This window comes from Linepithema humile, chromosome 3 (genome assembly GCF_040581485.1).
Source record: "Linepithema humile isolate Giens D197 chromosome 3, Lhum_UNIL_v1.0, whole genome shotgun sequence".
In the NCBI taxonomy this organism is placed as follows: Eukaryota; Metazoa; Arthropoda; class Insecta; order Hymenoptera; family Formicidae; genus Linepithema; species Linepithema humile.
The window spans coordinates 648868-667930 of record NC_090130.1 but is presented as its reverse complement, the minus strand read 5'-3'; the positions used below and the strand labels follow the sequence as shown (position 1 = coordinate 667930).

General features: G+C 36.2%; 3 protein-coding genes across 7 annotated transcripts; 2 read left to right on the top strand and 1 right to left on the bottom strand.

The window, feature by feature from the left end:
- The first annotated feature begins 13 nt into the window (after positions 1-13).
- On the top strand, positions 14-2211 carry LOC105675898 (receptor-binding cancer antigen expressed on SiSo cells). The gene is made up of 4 exons (XM_012373378.2): positions 14-384; positions 645-797; positions 866-976; positions 1042-2211. Exons 1-4 carry the CDS (start codon positions 220-222, stop codon positions 1231-1233), a joined length of 621 nt encoding a protein of 206 aa, XP_012228801.1. The 5' UTR covers positions 14-219; the 3' UTR covers positions 1234-2211.
- Positions 2212-2372: 161 nt separating this feature from the next.
- LOC105675895 (protein dopey-1 homolog) lies at positions 2373-18936 on the top strand. Of its 5 annotated transcripts, XM_067351545.1 has the most exons (27): positions 2373-3107; positions 3271-3511; positions 3693-3970; positions 4085-4250; positions 4376-4565; positions 4636-4811; positions 4897-5166; positions 5274-6840; positions 6916-7178; positions 7246-8380; positions 8466-8888; positions 9083-9393; positions 9480-9681; positions 9949-10350; positions 10451-10587; positions 10665-10821; positions 10925-11296; positions 11373-11511; positions 11681-11852; positions 11936-12147; positions 12228-12380; positions 12457-12652; positions 13199-13210; positions 13839-14006; positions 14087-14198; positions 16312-16569; positions 17327-18936. In XM_067351545.1, exons 2-26 carry the CDS (start codon positions 3456-3458, stop codon positions 16519-16521), a joined length of 7479 nt encoding a protein of 2492 aa, XP_067207646.1. In that variant the 5' UTR covers positions 2373-3107; positions 3271-3455; the 3' UTR covers positions 16522-16569; positions 17327-18936. The 5 variants fall into 5 exon arrangements, with proteins under 5 accessions (XP_067207646.1, XP_012228797.2, XP_067207648.1 ...); XM_012373374.2 differs by having other exon boundaries at positions 2373-2684; positions 16312-18936; XM_067351547.1 differs by having other exon boundaries at positions 11373-11487; positions 16312-18936.
- LOC105675899 (uncharacterized) lies at positions 14040-15741 on the bottom strand. The gene is made up of 2 exons (XM_012373380.2): positions 15601-15741; positions 14040-14789 (listed from the first exon to the last, which is right to left on the bottom strand). The coding sequence occupies exons 1-2, from the start codon at positions 15659-15661 to the stop codon at positions 14251-14253; spliced, it is 600 nt and encodes a 199-aa protein (XP_012228803.1). The 5' UTR covers positions 15662-15741; the 3' UTR covers positions 14040-14250.
- Positions 18937-19063: the final 127 nt, after the last annotated feature.

Here is a 19063-nt window from a genome sequence, read left to right as displayed (position 1 = left end):
TATCAACGTAGAAGGGATGCAGGTTATGTTCTAAATAGATCTGAATTTTCTTCAATTTATTGAAAAGTCGTATCTCACACAAGAAAGACGTTGGACGATGTGAACGTTTGATCACACTTGTTTAATTCACAAAATGGATCGCCGGTTTTGCATGAGTATCCGGTAACCGCATGAATATCCGTCTTCCGGCTCCGCAGAGAGGTTAGCCGACTACCAAAAATGGCTGTGGAATTTTTGATAAATCGGCTGAAAGCCCTGCTCGTATTACTTTTCGGCATATTTAAACGTGCCATGTGTTGTCTTCGACGTCGAAGAAAATCGTCCTGTGACTCGATACCCTTGTCCACAGTCGGAGTGGTACCGAACGTCTTAACCAATTCAACGGTAAGATATTATTTCTTGTGCACTTTATAACAATTGTTCTTTAATGCGAGGAAAGCAATAAAAATAAAAATATAAAGCAAGTATAAAAAAAATTTGCAACTTTGCGAAAGAATAAAGGAAAAATTTGAATATTTTATTTATCAATAAAGAGTCGCTCTTTATTATGTTACGTTTTATAGTAAAATATGAGAAATATAATATGTGATTATCTTGTATTTCTAAGTTTAGCAACAACACTTAATGGAATGTGCTTCTTCCAGGAATTAGAACAATGGGATAAATGGGAGGAAAATCCAGTTGTTGTTATACCGGACAAACCAGTCAACCCAGTACAAGCAAAAATAGAACAGTATCGACAACAAGTGGTCAAACCTCCTGAATCACCAGCTGAAGAACAACTTAATTTTTTTGAGGTACATAATTCTAAATGAAACTGTTATCTTAATTAAATATGAACTTTATCTTTAAATCTTTTATGTAGAATATGACACCGAAGATCACTAGACAAACAAAGATTCTAATAAAAGATAATCATATGGACAATTCATCTAGTAATGCTACAAAATTCTCAGCTATGGATCCTATTCCAACTGTAAGTTTATTTGAACAATCAGACTTGTGATATTCTAGAAACTTACATTTATGTTACTTATCTAGAATGAATTAGAAGAATGGGAAGAAAATACAGCCGCCTGGGAAGTAGATGCTATAGAGGAGTTTAATGATCCTACCAAAGCACTAAGAGAACAAAGAAGGAGAGAGAGAGAACAACGATTAATAGAGCAACATCAGAAAAGGCTGGAACGTATGACAAAACCACAATCTTTGGGCGCAAAAGTGTATTCCTGATGTGAAACTACAAATATACGGGGATTAATATCAAAATACACAATAATGTACAATCTAACTGGGATACATACCGAATATTTTGAATATAGAAGTTGGTTTATTCACATCAATTCTCTACTGTCCAATATAACTTTTGAGTCATATATTAAATTTAGTAGTAGAATTAATTTTGTTTTATTTCTTTTTCATGTTTCTTTACATTTGTCAACTATATGAAATGGAATGGGTATAAAATCTCTGTAAATTTTGTGTTTTTTTGTATCATCTTTAGGTTTTGTATTTTCCAAAATATTATTTTATTTAAACTATTTCTATTTATATTAAATATTTTTAAATCTATAAAAATAATTTGGACAATAGAAGGTTGAATGTCATAAGAGTGTCTACAATCTACATTTATTTCAAATAGAATGATAAAACTGCATTAATATACTGCATTAAGGTACTTCAATGTTATAATCTTTTGACTATATTTTGGAAATTAGTATATTATGTTGTCGCTTTATTTGAGCATATGAATGTTTCCGAACAGAGTATTTAAATATGTATCAGCCTCCTTAGCGTTTTTTGAATATTAGCGGAAAGATAATATATTCATATGTCTATTCTCTTCTAAAAAAATAATAGTATTTGTAACATTCCATGTGAATTTTGTATAATATTTCGAGTATAATGTATCTTAGCTTTTACATAAGACAGGATAACTGTTTTGTAAGTTTATAATAAGTCGATGTATCAACTAAGTGGAAAATTGATATTTATCAAAAATGTTTCTACAGTCCTTAAAAATCTATAATTTTCATATTTACAGGTTTGCTAAAGGCTGATTTTCTTAAGAGAGAGATGTTATAATATTTTAATTTGTTGGACTTGTTTTCATGTTTATGTTATTTATGTGCAATTGCCAAGAAAATTGTAGTAAATGTAGATTTTAAAACATTTCATAATAAAAAATATGACTATGTTTTAATTTTAAAATATCCAAATTTTAAGCATTTTATATACACATGTGGCGCTTATTCAACGGTTGCGCAACCGTTGTACTTCCCGAATACAGCCATTGTGTGCATCGTGTACACGCATTAGTGACGTATGCACGATGTATACGAGATGCGTATGACATCCTATTTGTGTTGTTATCGCGAATTCACGTGTGTCATACGGATGGGGAAGGCATATTCAAAGGAAAGGTTTTCCGGTTAATTCATGCTAATTCGTCGTTCGATCTCGTTGAATTTGACTGCGTGTAAAAATACCACATTAGACCAACAGAATAAAGTGCATGTATGATCCGCGTAGGTCCACATATTCTGAATGTTGCGTGCTTTTGATTCACGGTCATGTGCCGATTCGACGCTCGCTATCCTCATCGACGGCACTTGCAAATACGAAATGTCAACATCCAGAGGTGAGCAGTGAGGTTTCTCGATGGTGTAAACGACAGCACGTCGGTGAGTCATTTTTTTCGATTTTAAAAATCAGATCGAATCGCGGAAGTGCACATCGTGTCATCTCGTATCGCGTCGCGTCGCGTCGTGGCCCGCCAGACTGTCTCGCTGGAGACAGCTGGAGGCCAGCTGGAGTACTGTTCTCGCGATCGGCTACGTGTCGCGAGATCGACGTTCGAGAGTTTATGAAGACCTTGACACGGAAATGTCAATTGAACACGAGTCAATTAGACAATCAGGAGTAAATCACTGCTGAATTATTTCGAAAAGAAAAGTTGCGTTGCCGACAAGAGGAAAGAGATAACCAGACTGATAGCGGAACTAAAATAGGTTCGACTTGTGTAAACATAACACACAGATACTGTCATGAATCCGCCGTGGTCCGACGCGATTTTGTAGACGATCCCTCGACGAGAAATTAAAAGGGTAAATTTGCATTCTTAGAACTCAGAATTCGCGAGTTATTCTAAGTGCGAGTATTGAATCGTCGAGCTGATGCTTTGTACACGATTAGCGGGATTGAGAAACATATACGTATATATATAGTTTATGGATTTTCCGATAATAACATGGAAGGTTTGAATTCTAGGTATTGGAGTATTCCCTTATCTAAACATGATGTGTAATATGATAAGATTTGTAGTATAAGTAAAAAGGAACTTTGCTATGACTCACTCTGCGAAATCAAATTTAAACCATGTAAACCATATAAAATAACGCAGATGATATCATCATTTATCTAGTTGTAAAGTGGATTAAAAAAAAAGTGCAGCAATGGGTTCCATCGCTTTAGAGGAGTACGAGTTGATGAAAGACTCGAAATATCGAGTGTAAGTAAAGTATTCAGTGTATGAGATAACTATTTGAGATTACTAGCATTTGTAGTCTTAATAAATATCAAAAAAAAATTCCATAAATTTTGACATAATTTTTGCATGCTAGACACTCAGTATTTGTATATGATAATTTTTATTAAGAGATACACTGTAATATATTGCATCCATTTTGCAGCTATGTGTCTGCTGTTGACAAGGCCCTAAAAAGTTTTGAATACACAAGCGAATGGGCAGATCTAATATCGGCATTAGGGAAGCTCAATAAGGTGTTATTGAGTCATATGAAATTTCCTGTTATTCCAAGAAGGATTAAAATATCGAAAAGATTAGCCCAATGTATGCATCCGGCATTACCTTCTGGTGTTCATTTAAAAGCTTTAGAAACATATGACATTATTTTTAAGTGTATGGGCACTAATAGACTGAGTCATGAGCTCTTTATCTATAGTGCAGGTAATTAAGATATATGAGACAATCATTAACAACTTTAATTTTTCGATATTTCTTTATATTTCTTTACATTTCTCTATATTTCTCTACATTCTATGTTTATCTGTTCTCAAATAGGCCTTTTTCCATTATTGGGACATGCTGCTATGAATGTTAGACCGTCATTATTAACGGTATATGAGACACACTTTGTGCCACTCGGTGAAAGATTGAGACCAGGATTAAGTGGTTTTTTAAGTGGTGTCCTTTTAGGTTTAGAAGATGGATCCGATCATTTTGACAGGTGACTTTCTATGTTTTTAAACTTTTTTTCAACATTTTTTATATATTTAAATACAATATTTATAAATAATGCTTAAATGATTTATGAGTACTGTAGAAATTTAAATATATATATTATTTTATTAGAACCAATTCCTTATTGGAGAAAGTGTGCGATGGTGTGGGTGCAGAACACTTTTATGCGTGCCTCTGGGACTGCTTAGCTTCAAATTCTGGCATTCGATTGCCCGCTATATCATTTGTATTAGCGCACTTCAACAAAAAACTGTCAACGGAGGAACAAAAATATATTATGGGTACTAATACTACAATTATGGTAAGTAAAATTTTCTATTCAAACATATATTTTCAAGTATTAAATTTTTTAACATCCCATTCTCCAAAAGGTTTCAGCCTTGTGTGCTGGAGTGCAAGATACTTCGGTATTAGTGCAAAGAAGTGCATTGGATTTTTTATTGATAGGCTTTCCTATACACAACAGTCAATTGACACATCAGGATATGATATTATTAATCAAAGCTGCCTTAGTTACTATACTGCGGAGGGACATGAGCTTAAACAGGTAAAAAGGAAATTACACTATGCGAATCGTTCTTTTCAAATCTTTCTTATACTTTGTATACCTTTTTCTATTCGTATAATTGCAGACGTTTGTTTGCTTGGCTGTTGGGCACTGAAGTGAGCACATCAATTTTAAAGAAAAAGAACAATGCAAATACAGACACTAAAGAGGACTCTGCAACATACTTCGATATGTATTCGAAAGAAATGTTAGTCGAAGCGATAAAGCATCTGCTTAAAGAAGTGTGCGAAGAAAATTCGCAAGATTTGAAGCCATACAGAATACTTGTCTCCTTACTCGATAAGATAGATATTGGACCAGTAATTTTGGATGATATCCTGTTCGAAGTGTTTAGGTAAAATCGACATTGTTGCGTTATTAATGCAAATAGTGCTGCAAAAACTGAAATTATTTTGCCATTATTTTTCCTAATCGTAAATTTTTTATATTTCGATATTTTAGGACATTTTATAACGCTTGTAAACAGTTCGCGCCGAGTCACTTACCGAAGGCGAATGAAGTGGTGAAATCTGCGAATCTGTTGTTCTCAACTTTAGAACCATCGTACATCTGGATACATTGCGGACATCTGTTTGAAAAAGCTTGTGACGCTAGAGCGAGGACACAGATTGTGATAGAAGATATCGTGGTGAGACCTATCGGCAGTGGAATGCCGAATCTAGTGGAAGTATGCATACTAACGGAATTCTTACTCGAGACAGTGTCATTGGACGCGTTCATAGACACTCCGTCTGAGCACCTCCCTGGTTTATTTTACGAAATAATTAGCAAACTTTTGTACCATATTAATATCTTGTCTCCGATGGAGATCTCGAAAAGTCTCAAATTATGCGCAAAGATCTTATCGAAAGTGCAACCGACGATGATAACGACTCATACCGATAAATATGAGATAGAAGTCAAAGTGGATGCGTCTCTGAATAGCATTGCAGCTCCTAGCGATAATTCTTTGATGACGATTCCTTTAGAGAAGAGTCAATCGGACAGTAAGTTAAACAAACCCGATACAACCATTAATTCCTTTCCCGAAAAAAGTCCGAGCACCAGAAGAAGAGCAAATTCCGGCGGTGCGGCTAAAAGAAGCGACAAAAAGTCGAAGAAGAAGGGGAGCAAGAGCACTTCCAAGTTAACCGACACTTATACTATACAAGCTGACGGCAGTAGCATATCGGTTATAGTGAGTGAGGACAGCAAGCCTATACCGAGGAACAAGAGCATGGACGACATTAAAGCGAGCTGCCTGGAAACCAATGAGATGAACTCTTCTTCGTCAAAGAATCATTTGTCCACGTTGAAAAACTTGACAAATGCGAGTCCGACGGGATCGATGACATCCTTGTGCAGGGGACCATCTCCGGCGTTTCAAGCGCAGCACTCCATGCTGGAAAAATGCCTCCGTCAATATGAGATATTTTACGTAAAATTAATTAGCAGCCGAATACTTAGCAAGGACAGAACGGTGCAAGATATGTTCAATCACTTAGTAGTGTCTTGCCCGAGGAAAAACTTCGACGAGACGATGCGTTACCTGGAGCTTCTGCTCAATTCCAGACTGAGCATGGAGGACTCTGGAGTCTGTAGCCAAGACACATCCGTAACTGAGGATACCAAGTGCCTGGATATTTTTCATCTATTTCTTGATATCGCGACGCATCTAGAATGGATCGAGGTCATGAAGATCGCATCCAGCTTGTTTGTCGAGTTGTCTACGTTCCCCAAGTACTTCCTCTCCGGTGACGATGTACTCGTGGAAGAAGAACCAAAGTTCGACCATGTGCTTCCGGATTGGCTGAAAGTCTTAATAGTCTGCTCCTGCTGGTTGCAGAATCAACCGGCGTTACAACTGACAAGCATCGCCACGTTATTGGACTTGGTAGCGTTGTTGAAAGCGCATAATGACGTCGAGACGCATCCGAAGAGCGGTGAGGGTGTGACGACAGTAATTATGATGCCGTTGCTGAAGCAATGGCACGTAACTTATCTGATGCAATATACCAATGTGTTCCAAGTATGTATTTGTAGTATTTTTGCATTCAGCGTGTAATTGCCGAAAATGAAATATTAACAATTGTTGGATGCGTAGGTGCTGGCACATTCCTTATGGCATCATTTAGGCGAGCTTCCCGCTCACAAGTTCAGGATGCGGTGTGTGGAATTGTTGCATGAATTACATCACGCTTTGTACAACTCTTGCGACGCGGTTGAAGATCTAATAGGATCCGCGCTTACCTCTGAAAATCCCGAAAAAAAGATCGAGGCGTTCAGTAGATTTGCCACTTTGTGGCATTTAGGACGAGAAATTGAAACAAATCCGAGGTTACGCGGCTGTCTCAGAACTTTCGACCAGTAAGTAAGAAATTTTTAGTATTTCTTCAATTAATGACGAATTTTATCACTTCTGTACTTTGCACAGATCTTTATTGAAAATGTTGGACAATCTTCAACTCGCGGATAACTCGCCGTTAAAACTGCAGGCCCAATCGTGGCTACTACATTCCTTGATGCGCGGCGACATATCGCGCGTAATAGACCCCTTGCTGACAATACTTTTGGATCCATCCACGTGCCGTATGAGCGTCCTTCACGTGAGCATACAACATAGTAATACCGTCCTAACGAAGAACGATCCCGTGGAAGAGAAGTCGGAGATTCAGGACGACACGGAAGGTGCCGCAAAAATCTACGCGATTAGTTCGGTCGATGGTAACGTGATCTACCACGTAAGTGACAGCGTGGACGAAGATAAGAAGTGGAAGAAGGGAAAGAAGAAGAAGCAGGCGATAAATCCCGTTAAGATAAAACGAATTTTCGCCGTGACGACGTTTGCGAATGGCGATAATTGCAATCACTATGTCACCGAGAGGAATCAGTTTATGAAGGAACTCGAGGTGCCGCCGAGTATATCCGGCAACAGAAAGATCTCAGTGTTCGTGAACCCTCTGTCGATCAACTGTAACGAAAACTCGAACGATTCCTTAACGGAGGACGATTCGCTGCCTAGTATGCGCAAGACCAACCTGACGACGGAATTGCTGAAGAACGCCACTCGCTTCAAGAAAATTGATTTCGATAAAGGCTCTACTGCCAGTTTAGATGAGAGTCTTTTCGAGTCGGCGAATTCCAGTTTGAAAGCGAAGGAGAAGAACAGCTACAAAAAGCTGAATGATGATGTCGGTTCGTCTTTAGATTCTATAACAAATAGCTTGGACTCGAGCAGTCCCGAAGTAACTAACAAACAGTCGAAACCGAAGAAGGAATCTGCCCTAATGACTGGTGGTTCCAGGGAGGTAGCCGGCACTATAATAAAAGGCAGATATTACAGCACGAACGAATTCAACACGAATTATGATCACGAGATCGGCAGTTTCGAAGCGAGCGCGGAAGTGCCTAGTTGGACAATGGACGACGATGACGGCGATCTCGACGTCAGCACCACCGCGGAGGAGTACTTCAGCAACTCCAGCAGCGCCAGTATAGTCGAGGAGATTTTGAACGAGGTTCTCGATCGCGCGATGCAATTGTGCGACATTGCTGAGCCGCCCAAAAATGCAAGTATCTTACAATCTTATTTATTAAGCGATAAATATTTCGCTAAATTTTTTTTACATTTTTTTTTTTTTCGTCTACTTACAGGAGGAAGTTCCACAGAACAACGCGAAGACTAATCGGAACATCGGCCTGGGTGTTCACAATCTTCACTCTCACATGTTGCTCTATTGCGGGGTATACGATTCGGCTAGGACTCTCTATGCTCTTCGTACGCTTAGGAATGAACTGTTGACGAATACGCGAATGTTTCTGTGCTGCGCCGCGACGACCGGCGTGGCAACCGCGACAAAGAATACAGCACTGTTAAATCTGTTAGCGAGACATAGGAAAAGTGTTTTTGGCAGAAATTTTCACGGCGACGTAGCTAACACAGAATTCATAGCGGCTTACAGGAGCAGCATGTATCTGGAAGTGTTGATAAGTGTGTGCCTATATTTTGCGAGAAGTTATTATCCAAATCTTGGACAGATGAGACTTACGTACGAAGAGATTGCTGGTAATCGCCAGGTATGTAATCGATTGTAAAAGATATTTTACAAATATTTTTGGCGCATGTAACGCACATTGATTACGCACGAAGACTAATCTGATTTGTTTTTGATCGTTGATTTATGAATGTATTAATTTTGCTGTAATCCAAGAGAAGTTTAGCATCAAACTAATATTATTAACATAAATAAATAATATCTTTTTCTGCACAGGTGCAACTTGCAAGTGCGGAATTATTGACGTTGATATTTTCTGAATTAATCCCAATCGTTCGTGACTCTGGCAAGGGTTTTAGCTGTTACATAGTCGACTTGCTAACCAAATGTAAAGTACAAAAGGTTGCTCTGCATTGTCTCGTATCCAGCGTGATGAGTATGAAAAACGCTCATAAGGAAAACGAGGATGTTTTTACATTTACTGAAGAAATCGTATTATTTAATGATCCGTTTGTCGATAATGATGTTAATAAATGTAAATACAGAGCGAGCGATCATACAGAAGCTTTCCAAATACAATTGTTACGGTAACTATACAATATAAATTATTTTACTAAAATTACTGTTATTTTTATGTCATTATTTATAATTAATGAGTTTATTATTTTTCAAGGTTATTGTTAGCGCTGATTATGTTAGAGCATCAGTGCAGTAATCAGAAAGGAGAGGAGATTAATCCGACAACATCGTCCACACCAAGTTCGCCGACGCGTAATCTGCCGAATTTAATCGGGAATAGTTTGAAATACATTCCCGGTGCAGCAATCCCGCAGCAACCGATGTTTCTCGCTAGCATACTTAGCGCATTACAGCTTGTACGTAATTCCTTTGCATGTCACAATACATCTATGTCGGGTCAATCTGAAAGTTTATGAATATTTCGACAAATTTTAAAATATTGTACCTTTGTTGTAAAAAAAATGTTTGATTTTTTTATAAGCAATTTATTCCATTTTACAACAAAATGTAAACATGATAAATTTACATGAACAGCAAATACATATAAAGTTATAACTTGACTTAATAATTAAGTGAAGCACACCATTTAAATCAATGATCGTTAATAAATACAATTTTTACAGGAACACATGAGACATCTTCATCAACATTGGACAACCCTTGTTACGTCCAGTTTGCCTTTTATGGGATCATCTTTAACGTCCGTTGTAACATCGGTCATTCATCAACTATGTAATAACATTGAACATCTAGCATCGTATTACATTAGCGAGGAAGCGGCGTTGATGTCAAAGTTGCAAGATATAAGCACAGTGGAGTGCTGTCTACCCGCGGATTACACAGTGACCCATTTGGAGGCTTTGACATATTTGCTGCATTATTGTCTGCTAGATACTTCTCAGCAAATTGGATTCTCATTTAATCAACCATTAAGTGGTACAATACAAACGGGCATTCCCGGCGCTAATCCTGGACAGATATTCAACAATCTTATACACGTATTCATGCCCAGTCCACTTTCTCCGGTTAGTTAAACGAAGAATACGTTCTATCAATTTTAATTAGAATTTATCCGATTTATTAATTAGAGTTATATAAAACCGGCCAAATTTTTGTTCTTCGTAGGATCTGACGACAGTGAAAGATAAAACTGGTGCAACTGAGTTGCAGCAACACGCCAGAAGAACAGCGTTAAGCCATTTGCCAAGAATAATAGCATCTTTGTCTGCTTTGTGGCAAGCAGTTCTAGCAACGAAAGACAAGTATGTTTCGTATTCCTTAATTAAATATATAGAAAAATCGTTTGCATTGAATATGTTTTTAATCTCATTGTATACAGTGAACAAGCCAGTTGTGTGGTGGGCAGTCCGAGAATAGTCAAATATCAGTTGTTGGAACTCTTGTCTCCGATTTCTTTCCATCATGGAGCTAACTTTTTGGCTGCAGTCGCAGTTGCCTGGCATGAAAGACGCCAACCATCCGCCGCGTCAAAGAAAGTAAGCAACGTTGTTTAATCTTTTAATTCAAGAAATAAAAAGTAACTAATATCGGTAACTTTAGAAGGAACGCTTTGTTGATTTAAATTTCATTTTGTTGCAGATACTTCCAGAAGCCTGTCCCAATCAGCAAGTGATGGTTCATTTAGTCAGTGCGATTCGCGTGATGCCGATTGACACTTTAGTGCATACCGTGCATCAAGTAGTGAAAACGCCACCACCGATACACGGAATCAAACAAGACTTCTCGCTGGAGGTCTCGGTGCTGGAATTACTTTACGTGTACATGCAGAGTAACACGTCGCAATCGCTTATCGAGTCTTGGGCATCTTTGCTCAGTTTATTGAAGGACGGTCTGTCATTAACAGCGCCTGCTCAGTTTCTTCTGCTGGCTATACTGAACGAATATGTACAAAAGTGTCCACCTATGCAAGAAAAGAAAGATATCAAAGATCTGCAAGACGTATCTGCAAAAGTAATTACCTCACGTTGTGCGTTGTATAATAATTAATAAAATACGGTTACTAAATGTTCTCGATAAAACGTTTCAGTTGATTGAATCGTGCTCGCAAATAGCTGGCGCGTGTTTAGAACAAACAACATGGTTAAGAAGAAATTTGGCTGTCCGAGAAGACGCCTTCGAAGTGGCGGAGGGCTCTTCGGAAGGTAAAGAGGGAAAAACCGGTGCTGGTGCGTAACGCGCATTTTATTTTATGAACATATTTAAAGAAATTTTAGCGTAATGGCATTTTTTCTGTTGTCGTGCTTTATGTTTTTTTTTTCTTACTTTGCAATTTGGTAATTACAAATGGCTGTATCTCACAAATTCATGATTGTTAATGAAAACTTTATTTTACAGTGACACCTGGAACCCCACCTAACGCGGCATACAGTGTCCAAGCGCAGGCAGTATTGGCGGAAATACTCGCACCATTACTGGACGTCAGTTACGGCTCGCAAGAAAAGGAGCGCGTGGTAACGCTGCTAACGAATCTCATGTACAACGTTACGCCTTATTTGAAAAATCACACGTAAGTTCGAAAATTGGCCGAGTGCCTTAAGAAATTTTATTTGAATTGAGAGACGAATAAATAGCGCACGAATAATTTTGCAGGATAAAGAACATCGCCTCATTCACCGCTTGCTCTCAACTATTGGCCTCCTTGTCAGGATATCAATATACGAGAAAGGCATGGCGCAAGGATGTTTTGGACTTGTTACTCGATTCCGCTTTCTTCCAAATGACGCCGGCGTGTCTGCCTTATTGGAGAACTATAATAGACAATCTGATGACGCACGACAATACTACTTTCAGAGATTTAATGAGTAAAACGACATTCTATTACAGCATATATATATTATATAATGATAGGAATTAACACTTACGGGATTATTTTGTCAAATAGACCGCGTCTCTATGGCACAAGGCAGTGGAATTAGTATATTTTCGTCGAAGGAGCAGGAGTACGAGCAGAAAGCGCAACTTTTGAAACGTCTGGCGTTTGTCATCCTCTGCAGTGAGATGGATCAATATCACAAGTACATGCCGGAGATACAAGGTGAATATTCATCACGAGCAGTATTTTATAGAATATAATTGCAACTGTGTTTATACATTGGTTATTTTGCTTTCAGAACGTTTAGCGGATAGTTTACGCCTACCCCAAGTAATCCCGTCTATTCAGGCGCAAGTGTTTCTATGTTTCCGCGTATTGCTATTGAGAATGTCACCACAACACGCGACGTCCTTATGGCCGGTCATAGTTAGCGAGCTTGTTCAAGTTTTCCTCTACATTGAACAAGAATTGAATACAGACAGCGAAGAGTTCAGGTACGCGAATTCTTCTGATCCTTGTGCTTTCGAACATTGAGCAAACTCGCTTATGGGACGCTGTTGCTTCATATGTGCATGATACATGTTTATTTATGATATGCGATTGATCACTTTTTTTTTAAGTATTGAGATTATTTTATTTCTTATTTTTTTCATGTTATATTCTGAATTTCAAAGATTTGTTGTGAAAAGAATTCAACAGTGAAATTCTCGCTGTTATGCTAGCATGGGTAATGCGTTTCAAAATCGGTCTCATAATCAGATCATTAAGATTTACAAAATGTTCGAAATTTGTGAATAATTGCTACACAGAGATTCGTGGAATCGAGGCGTGTGAGATGAAAGTATGCGACTTTACTTCCTAGAGTTTTAGAGATTGAAAGAATGTTAAACAGCGTAAATTGTGCTGCATTGTCTGTATACATCCCACCCCACTAACATGGATACTACCTAATATCGTACTGTTTTGACTCTGTTTCGGCATCTTCGCGATTTGATGGGATTTATGGTGCCTCCGTAACTTGAATGGTGTTGGGACGGCAGTCGTCACAGCAGGTAACTCCATAGTCCAATGCATATTCGATATATCGCACCGTACGCATACCGTCAATGTTGTACACACAAGGACTCGAGCGCAGTGATGTAAAAGATACTCCAATTTTAGTACTTTAGACGCCGATAGCAGCCAAAGGCACTTGGGTGTTTTATTCGATACGTATATAATTCGTTTAATTCAAGCATCTTACATGTCTTTCGAGACATTTATTTCTTTAGACATGTAAAATATAAAAAATAATGAAAAAGATTTTTTAAATATTCAAAGAGATACTTTAAATTAGACTAAATGGATTATCTCATGAAAGGAAGTATAAGAAATAGATAAATACTCACAAGGCGTATCTAAATACAAGTACAGATTCTTGCTGCGAAAAGTACTTATTACTTGCTGCTGTAAATAAGTAATTTAAATGTGTAATTGGGAATAGAGAATTTGTATTTGCTTGTACTTACTTTACATCACTGCTCGAGTGTGTCAGGAGGTATCACTAATAGCAATCTTGTACCTTGTCGATCGAACTCTATGAGGAAATCGTATCGTTTATATAACTTGGGCAAAACCGTTATGTTTCTTTCGAAATTTCATATCGTTCCTTTTATTGATAATCTATACGTGTTCACGCAGCTCGCACATTAAACTGTTGTCGGCTCTGGACTCGTCGTGGGCCGTTAACGCTAGCAATGGACTTCAAGCACACGGACATCCTCACTGGCTGCAACTACAACTGGCTGCTGCCAAGCTGCTGGATCTCGCGTTACTATTGCCCGCACATAGATTGCCGCAATTTCAAATGTAAGAAAAAAACGAGATAAATAACAGCATATGTATTTTTCATACTTTGACAGTATATTTATTGCTTCATTAATCTACAGGTATAAATGGGCGTTCGTCGGAGACGCAGCGGCAGGATGTATGGATAACAATAATTTATCCTCGGACTTTGTACCGCACATTACAAGAATAGCAAAATTAATGGACAGTAAGGTAAGCTTCAGCGATCACGTTTTAAAGGAACATGCAAATATAACGATAACGGTTATATTTGATAATTGTAATTGTCGTGTGACAAACAGTGTTCGGGTAATAGGCAACTCTGTGTCTTCTCGTCGAAGACATATTCTTCCTTGCACTCGCATCCGCTTCTGCATGGTGTGTAACAATCCACTACATTCGGCTTTGAACATGTAAATTGACAGAGACAGTGCGTCCAAACTGATCTCTCGTCGCATTGCTGAAGACTTCTGGAACGCATGTAATCGAATTCGTCGTAATCATATCCAGGAATTCGATGCTTGGTATATCGGTAAACCTTTTCGGGCATTTTATACCAGTCGAACTGTTTATCAAACGAATTTCTCTTCTTAAAAGAGTTTACATTACTTCCGAAGGCAGTGAAGTCATTCCACTTTGAGGCGGAATAGGCCTCACGCTGAATTTTTGTGTCGTCGAAAGCCTTCGCAATATAAGAATTCTCTTGTGCAGCATTGGAGTATTTTTTGTTAAAACTTCCCGATTGATCTGTTGATAAATCTTCGTAGAAATCAAAATCGTTGTAATCAGCATCGCCTGCGTATTCTGGCACACAAATATGATAATTTAATTGTTGCAATATTGACTTAACACATATATCAGTAAAATGCATAAAACGCATGCTTCAATTAATGAGCGCAATTTTATGAATCATTTTTATAATTACACAAATTTGAGATATTTTTAAATTTTTATTCATTTATAAATTGCATATAATCAAAAATTTTCTTCACAATGTTAAAAAAATATTTCAAACAACATTTTAGAGTAAAAGAATTTAATTAATGCTTTGAATAGAAATAATTGAATTAATTAAACCAATTTAATAGCGAGAAAGAGCCATTGCATTGCAGTCATGTTTTCATTAATATTCACTAATTGGTATCATTTAGCTTAAATTAAACTCACTTAAAGCATGAAAAATATGATTGACTTGAATGGAGAAAAGAAGCTAATTATATTCATGATTATTTATGAATATTATTTAGAGATAAATATACAGGATGTCTCTATGTATAAAATAAACGCACTACTTTTTTGACAAATCCATTTTTCTCTTACAAAAATGTTAAATCATAATGCTTGAGTCAGAAGCAATTAAAAATATAGAATTTCTAGAACTGAGCTTTAGAGGAACAAATAGATAATGAAATGTTAGAAATGGAAAAGTTGCGTTACAAATTGTGTTTTTTTTTTCTTTTAATAATTTAATTGAAAGGAATCAGCTCAAAATTTATCGACAAATCTGCGATAAAAGAAAGTTGCAGTTATTTGACGAAAAAAATTATATTTTATATAAATTTATGTTAATCCTTAATGAAAACGAGATGATAAATCAAGCTGTTTTAATACTCACGTGCAGCAATAACTATTATGGTGCACAGAACGTAATAAAATAAGATCTTCAGCCGAGCCATTGCTATGGTCGCTTCTGCGCGAACCGCCAACAGACTCCACGCGTACTGTTAGAATTATGCCGTACAAGTACTGTCAATTATCACTAGCCCTACTCTTATATCGGCTCCGCTTGAAGATGATGCTATTATTATTATATCATTGCGCAAAAGCTCTACTGAATCTAAGCTATTTTATTGTTATATTTTTAAACGATTTAGTTTTTTAGAAAAGCACAAAAATTTCAATTAACACCACTTATGTTAATTATGTCACTCAGCTTGTTACAATTGATATTTGCGGCTATTCGAAGATGAAAATCACAGGAATTACTCGGTGTGGACGCACCGTTAACACACTGTTAGTAACTGAAATATTTATTTTAGTACCATGAGAATCACATATATTCATTTTTGCAACTAAGCCAATACACGCTGTCTGGTGGGTTGAGTCGAGAGGTGTTGCACAACGTACAGCGCTATAAATTCAATTTTTCGAATTTCTTCAGTGCTCCTTCAACTTCCTTATTATATATAATATTAATCAAATTTTTTTATCTTGTTAGTGTTATATGGAATTTTTCGAAATTGTCATTAAGTGCAGAGTTGTTCCTTGTAAAATTTGGAATAAATTTTTTCAATTTTTTTTAAACTTACGAATCTTTTTCTTACAGTTCAAACCAGACGGTCCATCGCCCAAAAGGAATCCAGGAGAGCTTCTATTGACGTCAAACAACGTCCGCTCTTTGCAAGACTTACATCACTTCTTTTCTAGCCTAAGTCGCGCCACTTGTGACATGCACATACCCATAAATAATACGCAATTGGAGACCGTAATCGAACAGGACTTCCTTGAGAAGATGCCGACTGTGCCAGCGAGATAGTAGGGATACATCAAGATATACAAGTAATATCCATTCTTCAAAGGAAACGTAAGAAATATGTTGTTAAGACACTCTCTTTGTCGTTTCATATATTTATAAAAAGTATATGTATATAAGGTATCTCAGATTCGCGCCGTATCTACACACTGTCTATGAGGAAATATCACGTTATATAAATATGGCACAATTAGAATACAGACATTCAAAAAATGCGCCAACTGTTCCCGCTGTTAAACGTCCAATCAAATATTCCCTTAGAGAAGAAAATCACTCCACATTGATCAAGATATAGAAAGTAGTGAATGAAAGAAGATACGATGAACTTGAGACACCCTATATTCGAATGAGTTTTAAACTGTAAGATGGATGAAAAATCGACGCATCATCAAGCTAACTTCTTCATCGACAAATTAATCATAGATGAGATAAGAGATTTCCATTATAATTCTGAAAAACCAGAAGTGAATCTGGAATGAATCAGAAGGGAGTCTGTAAAATAACCCGACATTTTTTGTTACTGGTTTTTATTAATTAAGCTTTCGACTTGTCTCCTCATTCGGTTGTGAATAGTTATCAGCTTGTATAATACAGCAAGCTAAACTCGCGCGTTGGCCTGCTAATGTAAAATTGTATAGAGCGTGTACAGTGTAACATAATATTTATATGGAACGAGGTCTTCCCGCCACTTTTTCACTGTCTGTCATATTTCATTTCTTCTTTCTTTAACTTTACATATTATCGTGTAACTTAAAAGTGATCACTTATACACGTGCGGAGGATTCTCTACAGATCTTTTTTCAGACAGACAAAGATTTTGCTGAAGCGTGAACAGTGAATGATGAATTGCAAAGAATAAGAATTAACGTCCTACTTGTGCAATATGAAATATGCAGTTCGCAATATCTGTTTGGAATATCAATTAGAGAATGTGGAAGTTTATGAAGTTTTATGGTGAAACTTGAAGTGGATGGGATTGAAACGCTCCGGAATCATACGATGCATTTGCAATGGTTTTCGCATGCATCACCACTTAAAGTAAACATAATCTGCTTTCCGCGCCACTATTTGTGTCGTCAGGCCAACCCATCTGTCTTCATATATTTCAGACTATTTGACTAAAAGTATTCACCGTGAAGTTTTACAGAAAAAACTTCCGCGTCGTCTGATAATGTGCTATGTTATGTCATACACTTTTTGTTTTAATGAACAAATTGTCGGTATCAACCGATAAATTATTATAATATTATATAAAGCGGTAAAGTATCATGGCGCGCTTGAAATAAGACATTATATTTTTATGCAAAACTAATATATACTGAAAGATATCTAATATTCCAAGAATATCTACCTAAACTATACGATGTATTCTCATAAAGCCTCTGCACACAGTTAAGAAGTAAATGAGAACTTGAAAATAATATTGGAATATATATTATGAAAAATGTACACGTCTATTTTGCTCAATAAAAGTCCAAAGTAAGAGATATTTATTTTCAAACACATATTGTCGTTATCTTTTACAATTTCAAATAAGCTTATATGCTATCATTTTCTTTTTTTTTTTTATTATTAAAGTAATTTCTAAAGTCATAAAATTTTTTCTTTCAGTTTTTTGTTAATAAAAGTATCGACAATATTAGAATAGAATAGAATTATGTTTACATGTTGGTAGATATTCTTTGTCAATAAATGTGTTAACATGCCTTCGGTCGCGCAACATTAAAAAGATTTATTTATTTGCGAACAACGGACAGGCGACTCCGCGAAACGGTTCACAATAAATAACACTTGCAAAAAAAAAATAACGATTTATTTTTTATATACAAACATAGTATTTTAAATGCAATTTGCATATGTAACATGCGATAATAATATTAAATTAAATGAACACTAATTTACTAAATTGACTAATTTCACCATTATGTTGCCATTAAAATCTGAGATTAGTGAAAATAAATAATTTTTAAAAGGAAAACATTTATAAAGCAGTATTACTGCTCGAAATTACTGTTTAGCTCTAAAGTATAGTTAGTAATATAATAAATTTGTTCTACTGTTTCTCGATAGGAGCTTGTATGAAGATTTGTTCTTTAATGGACGTAAAAAAATGTTCATTATTTAGTAGTACCTACATTATGTTATTTGTTATTTATATATACATAAGTCATACGATTTTAATACGTTTATTCTTTAAATTTTTCTATTAATTAATCTTTTTTTAATGTATCTGGCATCTGTAGTTTGTGAGTATCAAGATAATTTATAAGTATCTTGTTGGTCTCACAAACTAATAGACAGTATAATCAGAATCTGTCAGAGATATTAGGTAAATGACACATGTATTTGTGTTGCAATCATGTAATTTTATGTAATAAATCAATATACAAAGACTATTATAAATTATTGTCAACTAAAGCAGTGTATTTATTTTTACCATTAATCTTACATCAATCTTACATTGAAAAAAAATTAAGATATTTTAAGAAAAGATTTTTTTAAGTAGAAAGTAAACACAGCTCTGAATAAATATTCATAATATTCA

What these genes read in the sequence shown, in the direction of transcription:
- LOC105675898 (XM_012373378.2), top strand. Translation starts at nt 220, where the DNA reads ATGGCTGTGGAATTTTTGATAAATCGGCTGAAAGCCCTGCTCGTATTA. An exon ending in AACAACTTAATTTTTTTGAG is followed by an intron (nt 798 to 865) that starts GTACATAATTCT and finishes TCTTTTATGTAG; the next exon opens with AATATGACACCGAAGATCAC. An exon ending in CTATGGATCCTATTCCAACT is followed by an intron (nt 977 to 1,041) that starts GTAAGTTTATTT and finishes TTACTTATCTAG; the next exon opens with AATGAATTAGAAGAATGGGA.
- LOC105675895 (XM_012373374.2), top strand. Translation starts at nt 3,456, where the DNA reads ATGGGTTCCATCGCTTTAGAGGAGTACGAGTTGATGAAAGACTCGAAA. An exon ending in AATATACCAATGTGTTCCAA is followed by an intron (nt 6,841 to 6,915) that starts GTATGTATTTGT and finishes TTGGATGCGTAG; the next exon opens with GTGCTGGCACATTCCTTATG. An exon ending in CATCCGCCGCGTCAAAGAAA is followed by an intron (nt 10,822 to 10,924) that starts GTAAGCAACGTT and finishes ATTTTGTTGCAG; the next exon opens with ATACTTCCAGAAGCCTGTCC.
- LOC105675899 (XM_012373380.2), bottom strand. Translation starts at nt 15,661, where the DNA reads ATGGCTCGGCTGAAGATCTTATTTTATTACGTTCTGTGCACCATAATA. An exon ending in CATAATAGTTATTGCTGCAC is followed by an intron (nt 14,790 to 15,600) that starts GTGAGTATTAAA and finishes TTTGTGTGCCAG; the next exon opens with AATACGCAGGCGATGCTGAT.